Here is a 12578-nt window from a genome sequence, read left to right on the forward strand (position 1 = left end):
CGAAAAAGCCAAAAAAAAAAAATAAAAAAAATAGAAAATACAAAAAAAAAAAATTAGAAAAAATCGAAAAATCGTAAGAAGCCTCGCTGCGGCGTTCAACGCTCCCTTCTTAACACACCAAACACGCGCCCATTTCCCGCTAGGACCGTACTTCTCACCCCGCAGTGCCCCCCCCCTTCCCCCTGCACAAAACCCGACAAGTCCACGCAAGCAAGCCACCTCCCAACCGCGAACACAGATCCCAAGCCCCCCGATTCCGCAACATCATCAACCATCGCGGTGTGGTTTGTGCCATAACCTCTGCGGATTCAAGAGAGGAGCTAATTCGGCCCCGGTAGCAGCAGCGACGGATCACAACCAGCTCTTTAGAGCTGATGTGGGTACGCTCCTGAGCGCGGGCGGGCGGGGGCTTCTTCTTTGCATAGCAGGGGGGATCGGGGGGTTGGGTAGGGGGTTGATGCGGAGGAGGTGGGATATATCTATTCGAAGTGATACCCACGGGGTGTCGAAGGGTGGTGGTGGTGATGGCGGAGTCAGAGGGGGGGGGGGGGTACGTAGCGAGTGACGTCTGGGACATGTGGTAGTTGAGCATCAGGACAGCCGGAGGGAAACCGTGTATATAACGAGCGGGTACGGACGCAGGAGTGTTGGAGAAGGCAGAATCGGTTGACGGTTGACGAGGAGTGAAAATCGTCGGCACGCAATAATATATCTCGTCCACCACCCATCTATCCCAACTATTCCTATCCTTTCATCCACCACCTCACACAACCCCGCAAACCCCACCACCATGACCGCGTCCTCGAACCCATCCGCGCCTCCGCCGCTGGCCATAGTCGGCATGTCGTGCCGCATGCCAGGCGGCGTCCACTCCCTGGAGGATTTCTGGTCTCTGCTGGCCAACAGCAAAGACGGATACAAGGAATTTCCCCAAGACCGGTTCCACTGGGAAGCGTACTACCATCCGAACCAGGGGCGCAAGGACTCGATCAACGTACACCATGGCTACTTTCTCGACGGAGATGTGAGCGAGTTTGATGCGGGGTTTTTCAAGATGAATGCTATTGATGCTACTTCGTTTGTAGGTTACGTTGGAGCTCTTTGTTACTTACTCAGTTACTCAGTTACTTGGTTACTTGGTTACTTGGTTACTTGGTTACTTGGTTACTTGGTTACTTTTTCTTTCATGTTTTCTTCTCGCACAGGATGGGGTTGCGAACATGGGCTGATGGCCATCTAGGACCCTCAAGGGCGCATCATACTCGAGTGCGTTTACGAGGCGCTTGAGAATGCAGGCGTGCCCAAGGAGAGCATAGCAGGGACGAAAGTCGGCGTCTTCTCCACGTCAAACACATCCGACTACACGCTGGAGCTCAAAGACGATACCCCTTCGATGCCGTCCATGGTCGGCGTCCTGGGCCACAACTGCATGCTGTCCAACGTTGTGTCCAACGTGTTCGACCTGCGAGGACCCAGCGTGAGCGTCGACACAGCATGCTCGTCTGCCTTCTACGCGCTGCAGATGGCAGCGCAGAGCTTGCGAGCCGGCGAGACGGACATGTGCATCGTGTCTGGATGCGCGCTCAACCTCTCGCCGTGGCGGTGGACCATGCTGTCGAATCTGACCATGCTGCACCCAGACGGCACAACCAAGGCCCTGGACCCCAGCGCTGACTCAGGCTACGCGCGCGGAGAAGGCGCCGCGAGTATCATATTGAAACCACTGGATAAGGCGCTGCGAGACAACGACCGGATACACTGTGTGCTGTCGCACATTGGCGTCAACCACAATGGCCACACCAACGGCTACACGATGCCGGATGCAGCCATGCAGGCGACGCTGATGGAGGAGCTCCAGGCTCAGATCGATATCAAGCCTGACGAGTTTGGCTTCGTCGAAGCGCACGCGCCGGGCACACGTGTTGGCGACCCGATCGAGATCTCTGCGCTTCAAAAGGTGTTTTCGAGCGATGCGCGCTCGCCCGAGAACCCGCTCCTGATCGGCTCGGTAAAGGCCAACGTGGGCCATTTGGAGTCGTCGAGCGGCTTCCCGTCGCTGATCAAGGCAGCGTTGATGCTGGGTAAGCGTCAGGTGGTACCCAACGCCAACTTCAAGGACGAAGCTATGAACACAGAGCTCCGCAAGCTGAGCATGGCGGTATGTATTGTACGTGTGCGTTTGGCAGCATGCTGATGGTCGTCAGGTACCGGTATCTACGCAAGCTTGGCCCGAGGGCAAGTCGTACATTGCCATCAACAACTACGGGTTCGGAGGGTCCAACGCTCACGCCATCATCAAGGCAGCGCCCGTATCGGAAGCACATGCTGACAAGGCCGACACGCCGAGCGGCGACGAGTCTTTTCTGTTCGTTCTGTCAGCCAACGACGAGCAGGCTCTTGCGAAAACCAGGGAGCAGTTGGTCGAGTTTCTCGAGTCGGAGGACGCGGCCGACGTCAAGATACACGACCTGGCCTACACACTGGGACAGCGTAGATCGCAGCTTAGTTGGCGCTGTGCCATTGTTGCGTCGAATCTGGACGACCTGTCCATCCAGACAGCCTCACCTCGACTCGTACAACGGCGAGTCGCTCGTCAGCCCAAGATTGCTTTTGCTTTTACCGGACAGGGTGCGCAGTACTTTGGTATGGGCCGCGAGCTGCTTCAGTATCCCATGTTTTCGGCAGCGCTGGAAATGTGCTCGGCCTGCGTTGAATCGTTTGGCGCGAATTTTTCCCTTTTGGAGGAGCTGTACGGCAACGAAAAAACATCACGCATCGACGATGCCGACGTCAGCCAGGCGGCATCGACGGCTATCCAAATTTCCATCGTAGACCTCCTGCGCTCGTGGGGCGTCGAGCCCATGGCTGTGGTGGGCCACTCGAGCGGCGAGGTCGCCGCCGCATACGCCGCCGGCCTCCTTTCTCTTCCGGGGGCCATGCGCATCGCTTATGCTCGCGGGCAAATGGCCATCAGAATCAAGAAGGTGGAGCCGGACTTCAAAGGCGGCATGTTGGCGGTTGCAGCTGGGTTGGAGGACGTGGTTCCCCTGTTGGACATTGTCATGGCAGGCAAGGTGGTGATTGCTTGCGAGAATTCACCCAAGTCCATCACGGTTTCAGGTGATGAGGCAGCACTGGAGGAGTTGGAGTCGCTCCTCGAAGAGGATGGATTGCCTCACAGGCGGCTGGCCGTCGACTTTCCCTACCACTCGCCCTTCCTCGAGCCGTTTGTTGACAGGTACGAGCAAGACCTGTGTGCGGTGGATACCTTTGCCGATACCAAACAGAAGGCTGAGTATTTCTCAGCCATGGCCGGTCGAAGGGTTGACGCGGCAGCCATTCAGAAGCCATCGTACTGGGCCAACAGCGCCAAGTTCAGGGTTCGATTTACATCAGCCACAACGGCTCTGTTGAAGAGCAAAACGCCACCAGACGTCATCGTGGAGATCGGCCCACACCCCATGCTGACGGGGGCTGTGAAGAGCATCTTGAAGGCGGCCGGAAAACAAGTAACGCATACGGTGGAGACGCTGGCGAGTCTCCAGCGTGGGCAAGTTGCGCGGACGTGCATGGTGAAGCTTGCGGAGGGACTCTTCAGTATGGGTCAGACCATGGACCTGGAGCAGGTCAACGTGCTAGGTGGCAAAGAGAACGGCTCCCGTCCGCGGCTCGTCGATGGCCTCAGGCCGTATCCGTGGACACGCAACCGCTACTGGATTGAGTCGAGGATTCGCGACGACGCCATGTTGCGACGGTTCCCACGACATGATCTGCTAGGCTATGCCAACAAAGGCGCAAGTGGTGAAGGAGCGTGGAGCTGGAGAAACAACTTCCAGGTCGAGGACGTGCCGTGGCTTCGGGACTATCAAGTAGGGCCCCACACGACGTTCCCGCTGGCCGGGTACGCGTGTGCTGCGCTGGAGGCGAGCAAGCAGCGGGCCTTGGCACGTGGTGCTGAAGTGTTGACGGGATTCACGGTGCGAGAGCTGCGCATACTCAACAGGCTCGTGCTGGAGGAGGGTGCGCGGGTCGAGCTGATTGCCACTCTTCACCCGCTGGCCGAGGAGGGCTACGAGGCGTTTGAGCTGTCGTCGTGGAGTGAGGGGCAGCGGACGTGGGTGCAGCACTGTCGAGCGCTTGTCCGATGCCATGGCGCAGAGGGGGAGGATGTGGCGGTGGCGGTGGCGGTGCCGGCGTGTGAGGCGTGGGCCGAGGCGCGAGCAGCGTGTGGCACGCGCGTAGGCAGCCCGTTGCTCTACCAGGGCTCGGCCAAGAACGGGCCGGTGCGGACGGGGGTGTTCCGCAATGTGCACAATCTTCGGTTCGGAGGTGGCAAGACGACGGCTGAGGTGGTGGTGTCGGACACGGCGGCCGAGATGCCGCTGCAGCACGAAAGCAACATGATCATCCACCCCAGCACGCTCGACGGGCTGCTGCAGTGCGGAGGCTACCTTCCTTTCCTAGACGAATCGCTTGCTCCCGTCGGCGGCAGCAGCAACGTGTGGGTGCCGGACAGGGTGCAGGAGGTGACGGTGCTTGTTGGCTCGGGAGAGATGCAGAAGGCGGACGGGGTGCTGCGGACCGTGGCTCGCGTGGACGACCAGCACAGCGGGACCTACAGCGTCCACGGCGTTCTCGACGGCGCTGCCGACTCGCGGGTCTGGGTCCGCGGGCTGCACTTGGGCGTCGAAGAGTCGCTGGCGCCGCAGTGGCCAGCGCCCCACTACGGATGCTACAAGCTCGACTGGCAGCCGGCGGGAGAGCTGATGGGCAGCCAGGGCGGGCAGCCGCAGTGGCACGTCATGGCAGCAGACGACGGGCCGCACGACGGGCCTCTGGCGGGCCTGCTGGGCCAGGAGCTGGACCAACAGCTGGGCGGCACCGTCGCGTGCGGCGGGGAACAGGGGGAGCTGCCGAGCGAGGCCAGGTGGTGCATTGTGCTCGACGTGGGCGAGGGCCTGCTGGGCAGCCTGAGCGAGGCGGCCTTCTCGCGCATCAAGCAGGCACTGACGACGTGTGAGGGCGTGGTCTGGGTCACGCGCGGCGCCTTTTACGAGCCCACGAGCCCCACGGCAGGCATGGCCGTCGGTCTGCTCCGCACGATCCGCAGCGAGATGCAGGCGGCCGTGGCTACGCTCGACCTCGACCCGCGCACGGCTGGCGACGCGGCAGGCCAGGCGGCGCTGGTCGCACGCGTGGCCGGCCATGTGGCGGCATGTGGCGAGCAGATGCACGCACAAGCCCCGGCCGAGATGGAGTTCAGCGAGCAGCAGGGCACGCTCCTGGTCTCGCGCATCACCCCCGACGAGCAGCTGGACGCCACCGTCCACGCTGCCACGGGCGTCGTTCCACCGCGCCCCGACGTCTTCAACGCCGACACGCGGGGCGCCTTCACGCTGCAGCGTCCAGGCATGGCCGAGTCGCTGTACCTGCGGCGCGAGGACACGGCCGTGGCGCCGCCGCTTGCAGAGGGCGAGGTCGAGGTGCGCGTTGCCGCCGTCGCCGTGCCACTGGACGCCGACGGCACGCCGGCTGCCTTTGGTGGCGGCGGTGGCGGCGGTGGCGGCGCAAGCGTGGGGTTCAGCGGAAGCGTGGTGCGCTGTGGCTCCAGCGTCAGCCGTGTGCAGCCTGGCGACAGCGTCTTTGGCTGGGCGCACGCGGATGCCGCCCTGGGCACCTTTGCGCGCGCGCCCGAAACAAACGTCGCGCGCACGCCCGACGCCCTCGACCATGCCGCGGCTGCAGCCCTGCCCGCGACCTTGGCTGCCGCCCAGCTAGCCCTGGTGGACGTGGGCCGCCTCTGCCCAGGCGAGCGCGCGCTGATCCTCGGCGCCGACTCCGCCCTCGGCCGCGCCGCTGTCCACGTCGCCAAGGCTGCCGGCGCCGACGTCTTTGCCGCCCTGGCCCCGTCGGCCTCGTCTGCCGACCGCGAGGCCGTGGCTGCCGCGGGCGTCTTGCCCGACCACATCGTCAGCGCCCTGCATCTGGACGCCGCTCCGCCCGCCGACCTGGTCTTCCGCCCCTCCCCCGCCGCCTTGGCCTCCACCCTCACCCCCCGCTTGGCCCCCTTTGGCCGGTTTGTCTACGCCGAAACCGCCGACACCGCCGACACCACCCACCGAGCACGCGCTACACCACGCCTCGCAGCCGGCTGCAGTGCCGCACGCGTGGATCTGGCTCATGTCGCCGCTACCTTGCCTCAGCGCATCGCTGCCGTCTTGGACGCCGTGGCCGGCCTCTTCGCGCGTGGCCTCGTGAGCAGTGCACCAGCGGTACGCACTGTTGGGCTCGAACGCTTGTCCCAGGCCCTCAGCGCTCCGCACCCCAGCCCTGATGCCGAAACGCTGGTGTTGGTGCCCACACCGGGCGAGATGGTCAGGACGACGCCCGCCCGCCCCGCTCCGCCCACCTTTGATCCAGCTGCTGTCTACCTGCTCATCGGCGGCGGAGGCGGCCTCGGCCGTGTCATTGCACAGTGGATGGTCGACAGTGGCGCTAAACACGTTGGCTTGCTGTCTCGCAGCACCTCCATGAGCCCAGAGGTACGCGTCTTGGTCGACAACGCCGCCACCCAGGGTGCAAACATCTTCTTGCTGCCCTGCGATGTCACCAACCGCGAGCAGCTACAGAAGGCAACTGACCAATGCACTGCCGAAAGGGGTCCTATCAAGGGTGTCATCAACGCTGCCATGGTGTTCAAGGTATGTCTTTCCAACTCTCTCTCACAGAAGCCATGGCTAACCATCCTGCAGGGCGCCGTCTTTAGCTCGGTTTCTCATGCCGATTTCATGGATGTCGCTCATCCCAAGGTCGCTGGAACCTGGAATCTGCACCACGCCCTCAACAAGGCCCCGCTCGACTTCTTCGTGCTCATCTCCTCCGTGGCCGGTGTCATGGGCACGGCTGGACACTCTGCCTACGCAGCTGCCAACACCTTCCTCGACTCCTTTGCCAGGTACCGTATGCGCCAGGGACTTCCAGCCTCCTCCTTGGCTCTGACCGCCGTCGTGGATGCCGGCTACATGGCTGAGAACACGGAGAAGCTCCAGAAGCTCAAGTACGTAGACGAGTTCGCCGGTGAGATCCTCACCACGGCAGATGTGCTCGCTCTCCTCGCTGCAGCTGTGAAGGGCGAGGTAGCCTCGTCCTGCCATGGCTACGCCATCACCGGAGCAGGCTTCGGCACGGCTCGCAAACTGCCGGCCCATGCCAAAGACCCTCGATTCTCTACCCTACTCTCTCACCATGCCAAAGAACAGGCAATCACCACAAACACGACGACTGCCACCAGCAACGATAGCTCTCTAGCGCGCGCACTCGACCAAGCCGACGACAAAGACGAAGCGACGCGCCGCCTCCTGAATGCTATCCGCTCAAAGGTGGCCGAGCTGCAGCTGATCCCCGTCGCAGACATTTTCGATCACCAAACCATTGTAGAGCTTGGCCTCGACAGCTTGACCGCCATGGAGCTCTACTCCTGGATCGGACGCCTTTTCCGCATGAAGTTCAGGGTCCAGGAATATGCTAAGCTCGACACCCTTGAAAAGATTGCAGACTGTGTCATGGCCAAGAGGGAGGCTGTCGAGGCTCCATGATGGTCTACTTTGTTGTTACACTCTCTGATAGACTACTTGTTACACTCTCTAATACACTACTTGTTACACTCTCTGATAGACTACTTGTTATACTCTCTAATAGACTACTTTTTATACTCTCAAATACACTACTTGTTATACTCTCAAATACACTACTTGTTACACTCTCTAATAGACTACATGTTATACTCTCAAATACACTACTTGTTACACTCTCTGATAGACTACTTGTTATACTCTCTGATAGACTACTTGTTATACTCTCTGATAGACTACTTGTTATACTCTCTGATAGACTACTTGTTATACTCTCAAATACACTTCCTATGTTACACTTCCTTATTGTTATCTTTTGATTGTTATATTTTGATTGTTGGAATAGGCAAATGATGAATTCTTCTTCACATTGTACAATCAATGCCTTTGCTTTCTTGTTTGTTTTCTTGTTGACACAGTAACCTCACTTCATCCTGACAACACTCTTCTCAACGCTCATCCAGCTGCATTGCAACAAAACAGGCCAGAAGAAGGCGTTTGTCTACAAAAGGCATCCAACACCCCACCGCATACAACCGCACACGGTTCATCGTTTCCCTCCCTACCATCGACTATGGCCTCTCTCCAGGCACTGCTGCCAAGCACGCTGGTGCCGCTGCAGCGCTTCTTGTTATCCAAAACCTTGCTCATCCCGACCTGCATGCTATGCACCTGGAAACTCGTGCAACGACTCAACTCGCACCTCTCGACCCTCAGTCTCAACAATTTCGAAAACGACGTCTCCTGGGACTGGACGCACGAAATCGTCCTCGTCACAGGCGGCTCCAGCGGCATCGGCGCCGAAGTAGCGCGCAGACTCTCCAGCCGCAGCATCAAAGTCGTCATCTGGGATCTCGTGGCTCCGCCAGCAGACCTCCTCAGTACACACCCCCACCCCATCCTGCCCGACCACGCCCAGCTCACCCTCCCCACTAACCCTTCCCCCAGACAACAAACATGTAACCCACTACCTCGTCGACGTCACGTCCGACACCTCCGTCGCCACGGCCGCCGCGCGCCTGCGCCAGGACGTGGGCGACCCGACCGTCTTAATCAACAACGCCGGCATCGCGGTCGCGGAGACGATTCTCGACGAGACAGCCGCGCAGCGACGCGCGCAGTTTGAAGTCAATGTCTTTGCGCAGATGCGGCTGGTGCAGGAGTTTCTGCCGGCCATGGCGGAGCAGAACCACGGCCATGTGGTTACCATGGCTAGCGCGTCGAGTTTTATTTCTACGACGCAGCTCGTCACGTACGGAGCTACCAAGGCTGCCGTCATGGCGTTTCACGAGGGGTTGGGACAGGAGCTGAGGATGCGATATGGGGCGCGCAAGGTACGGACGAGGTATGTGATGTGTGTTTCATTTCTGTGTCTGTTCGTGACATGGGCAACCGGTACTTTTTTTTTTTTTTTTTTTTTTTTCTTCTTTCTTTGCTCTGCTTTTCTCGCATTGTCGTCTTCTTGCTGATTGCTCGCCCGCTTCAACAGCATCGTCTTCCCGCACTTTGTGCGTACCCCCATGGTCGAGAAACTCACTTCCCTCGAGGGGTTTCCTGAACTGCTGCTTACGCCTGGCTACGTCGCCGATGCCGTCGTCGCGCAGGTGCTTTCTGGCAAGGCGGGTCGGCTGGTCTTGCCGCCGGCGAACGCCTGGCTTGCGCGGCTGCGCGCTTGGCCGCCGTGGTATATGTATTACGTGCATTCGCTGGATCAGGATGTGTATAGGAAGCGGGTGTAAATCTAGTGGAGATGAGGGTTACAAAAGTGTACCATGGTATCCGGCGAAAGTAGAGTCCCATGGTCAGTGCAATAGGGGGGAAAAGCACCAGGCTTGGCAAGTTCTACTTCCGAGGTTTTCTTGGTCTTACACCAATCAGCAAGCGCTTCCTCTCTTTGTCATATGCTATAGCATTCGTGCACGCTTGCTATAAACACCGATGGGCATTTCTGCACAACAGCCACCGCACTGGCCATGGGACTCTACCTTCGCCGGATACTATAGTAAACACCAATAGGCATTTCTGCACAACAGCCACCGCACTGGCCATGGGACTCTACCTTCACCGGATACCATAGTAAGCAGAATCGGACCGGATTCTGGTGTGGGGCCGGCTGATGGGTGGGGGTGTGGAGGTTTGATGTTGCGAAGGCAGGGCTTAGGTGGTTTCCTCCCTCGAATGGCTACTGCAAAATGAGTTCGGTAGTGGTTGTAGCAGGTTTATACGCGCTTCTACTAGGAATGCATGCGATGTTCACAGTCGTTACCGTGCCTACGCTACACTTGTCATGACCACTATTGACGACGACGTTTCAAGGCATCAGCTGAGTTGTAGTGAGTCATTTCGAGCGGCGCAGTTGCCCCGCTCGAGTCATTCAACCGACACGCCTGTTGCCCAGAATCAGCTCGTACGAGCTGTTCTGCACAAGCGCCGCAATCACATCCCACTGAGTCAATTGTCATTCGATGATTCTTGTTCTGTACGTTTTGTTTTGGATGTTAAATTCTTGGCCACTTTCATGTTTGCTTTTGTTGAGGATCGTCATCCAGAGGGTGCTCTCTTTGCCGTAGAATTCCAGCTGGAGGTAACAAGGAGCTAGAAATGAACGGGAGAGCAAGTCTCAGGACTGATAGGTTGCTAGAAAATGGTCGGGACGTAACCCTCCCCGGTATAAAGTACACAGGCACTTGCTTGAATACTTGCAACTACTCAAACCACCTGCCAAGAAACAATGCTACCTCTCGAGGGAAAAGTAGCCATCGTCACCGGTGCATCCCGTGGCATTGGAGCGGCGATCGCTCTCCTTCTTGCAGAACAAGGAGCCAAGGGAAATCATGTCCTGCTTGCACAACGCGCACACGCTAATCGAAGCTGCAGGTTGCCATGACGTTCGTTTCGGCCTCCAGCGGCTCAGCTGCCAAGCAGCTGGAATCCCACATCAACGCGCTTGGCAATGGGGCGCAGGCCATTTCCGTCCAAGTGGACATAGCACACGTCGATGCCCCGCGGACCATAGTGGATCAGACGCTAGCAGCTTTCGGGCCGGCCATCGACATCCTCATCAACAACGCAGGCATCGGTATCAGGAAAAGCTTTCTGGAGACGACTGTCGACGACTTCGACCACGGCATCCAGGTCAACTTGCGCGGTGCGTTTTTCATGTGCCAAGCTGTTGTTCCGCATCTTCGACGTCCCGGCCGGATCGTCAACATCAGCTCCATTGTCTCGCGCACGGGAGGGCCTCTGTACGGCGTCTACGCTGCGTCCAAGGCTGGGCTGGAGGGCTTCACGCGCTCGCTGGCTGCGGCTGTGGGCCCGTACGGCCACAGCGTGAATGCTGTGTTGCCGGGCCTGACGGATACCGATATGCTGCAGGAGATTACGGCTGACGACGAATCTGCGGCCTTTCATCGCGGAGTGGCTGCTGCCACGCCCATGGAAGGTAGATTCGCTACTCCCGAGGATATAGCACGCGTCGTTGTTTTCATGGCTGGTCCCAATAGCCATTGGATGACTGGGCAGTCGGTCAGCGCGACTGGTGGCCTGTTGATGGTATGAGTGAATTACAGTGCACAATACGCCCGGTGGGGAGAGAATGGAGAGAAGGATTCTTGTCCTTCAATCTATGTGTAACTACTTTGTCTCGGTCTTCATTCCTGCCATAGCTACCATGTGTTGAGCGATCAGCTCGACCTGCTGTGGCTCAATGGGTATTCGGTGATCTCCTTCCCATTCCAAAAGAGTTCTCGATGCTGCCGAGCAGTATTTGTAACACAGCGTTCGCTGCGAAGATACCCACTCATCTTGTAGTCCAATGATGTGTAGAGTCGGTCTGTCTATGAAGACTTTGCCCGTCGGATCCAGCTTGTCCGGTTCCTTGTAAGACACATCTAGTTCGGTAGGACTTTGCAATGGGATGTCTTCGAGGCCAGGAGAGAGCGCAACGAGGGGTGCAGGACCAGAGAACAAGACAGCAAACTTCCAATCCTGCTTCCAAAGCTTGGTCTCGACGTCTTCCCCCTCGTAGCCCCACACAGATTCGTTCGCGTCACGCAGGCTCTGGCGTCGTTGCGTCTCATAGAGGAGAGATGCGCTGAGCCGTGCGCCCTGGCTGAACCCAAGAAATCCTACCCATGGCCCAGTAGCACCGGCCTCGTCGTCTTCAGTCATTGCATCCTCGAGACATCGCCGGATGGTCTCGATATGGAACTGTGGCTTGAGTACTCGATGTGAGGCCGACCAACGCAGCCACCGTCGGAAGGGCTCTGCACCTCCATACACAGGGAGCATACCTGGTCCCGCCTCGCAGAAGAAAGGCCCATTTGCAAAGACGAAGCGGAATGAGGACGAGAGCTTATCGCGAAGAGCACGTGTCTGTAAGAACAGGACGTCTGCATTTGAACCCACGCCTATAATATTGTTGTTAGTATGTTTGACGATCAGATGTGGTGAGGCTTGATGTACCATGTAGGCAAAGGATTCGAGGTAGCTGCAGCGTTGGATCACTCATGTTGATGGACTTGAGCCTAGCAGAGAAAACCCACGACGGCGTCTGCACTGGGAGATGGATTCCATTTTATATGCGTCTTGATGAGGCTGGGTTCGCATGTGATGATTGCCTTGTTTGGGCATGGACCCAGTGTAGTGGCACAGCAATCCTTCAAACTTGATTGGTGGTGCTACAGCGGGTCTTGCAAGCAACCGAAACTTGTCTTAAGGCGTGGCCTCACCTCTCCTCGACTCTTCTCAACTTTTCCACGCGTATCGGACAAGGCCTTCGCTCGTTTCGCACCATCAACAACACACCGAATCGCCACTAGATGATTACGCCACATTTTCAAGCCTGCCACGATCGTTCCTAATACCGAAACATTTAAGAACGAGATATCAACTCATCTCATGCCAACTGGTGCTTGCCTAGGAGCAAATCGTTCTCAACGCCTGAAC

The 12578-nt window shown here is 58.3% G+C and overlaps 4 protein-coding genes across 5 annotated transcripts, besides 8 other annotated features; 3 read left to right on the forward strand and 1 right to left on the reverse strand.

Moving 5' to 3' along the window:
* Nucleotides 1–790: 790 nt before the first annotated feature.
* Nucleotides 791–7595, forward strand: EKO05_0006930 (polyketide synthase; the record flags this gene model as incomplete). Its single annotated transcript, XM_038940671.1, has 4 exons — nucleotides 791–1081; nucleotides 1241–2158; nucleotides 2205–6701; nucleotides 6753–7595. The coding sequence occupies 4 exons, from the start codon at nucleotides 791–793 to the stop codon at nucleotides 7593–7595; spliced, it is 6549 nt and encodes a 2182-aa protein (XP_038797458.1).
* Nucleotides 1124–1178: a tandem repeat.
* Nucleotides 4170–4217: a tandem repeat.
* Nucleotides 4200–4244: a tandem repeat.
* Nucleotides 5541–5568: a tandem repeat.
* Nucleotides 6385–6410: a tandem repeat.
* A 610-nt stretch (nucleotides 7596–8205) lies between the features above and the next one.
* EKO05_0006931 (uncharacterized protein) lies at nucleotides 8206–9370 on the forward strand (the record flags this gene model as incomplete). 2 transcript variants are annotated; one of them, XM_038940922.1, is made up of 3 exons in its annotated part: nucleotides 8206–8512; nucleotides 8580–8976; nucleotides 9121–9370. In XM_038940922.1, the coding sequence occupies 3 exons, from the start codon at nucleotides 8206–8208 to the stop codon at nucleotides 9368–9370; spliced, it is 954 nt and encodes a 317-aa protein (XP_038797459.1). The 2 variants fall into 2 exon arrangements, with proteins under 2 accessions (XP_038797459.1, XP_059492896.1); XM_059636913.1 differs by having other exon boundaries at nucleotides 8580–9370.
* Nucleotides 9031–9065: a tandem repeat.
* A 31-nt stretch (nucleotides 9371–9401) lies between the features above and the next one.
* Nucleotides 9402–9636: a dispersed repeat.
* A 6-nt stretch (nucleotides 9637–9642) lies between these two features.
* Nucleotides 9643–9710: a dispersed repeat.
* An 804-nt stretch (nucleotides 9711–10514) lies between these two features.
* EKO05_0006932 (3-oxoacyl-[acyl-carrier-protein] reductase) lies at nucleotides 10515–11189 on the forward strand (the record flags this gene model as incomplete). Its single annotated transcript, XM_038940900.2, has 1 exon — nucleotides 10515–11189. One exon carries the CDS (start codon nucleotides 10515–10517, stop codon nucleotides 11187–11189), a length of 675 nt encoding a protein of 224 aa, XP_038797460.2.
* A 75-nt stretch (nucleotides 11190–11264) lies between these two features.
* On the reverse strand, nucleotides 11265–12141 carry EKO05_0006933 (uncharacterized protein; the record flags this gene model as incomplete). Its single annotated transcript, XM_038940874.1, has 2 exons — nucleotides 11265–12040; nucleotides 12096–12141. The coding sequence occupies 2 exons, from the start codon at nucleotides 12139–12141 to the stop codon at nucleotides 11265–11267; spliced, it is 822 nt and encodes a 273-aa protein (XP_038797461.1).
* Between the last annotated feature and the right edge of the window lie 437 nt (nucleotides 12142–12578).

The sequence above is a fragment of the Ascochyta rabiei genome, chromosome 11 (assembly GCF_004011695.2).
Source record: "Ascochyta rabiei chromosome 11, complete sequence".
Lineage (NCBI taxonomy): Eukaryota > Fungi > Ascomycota > Dothideomycetes > Pleosporales > Didymellaceae > Ascochyta > Ascochyta rabiei.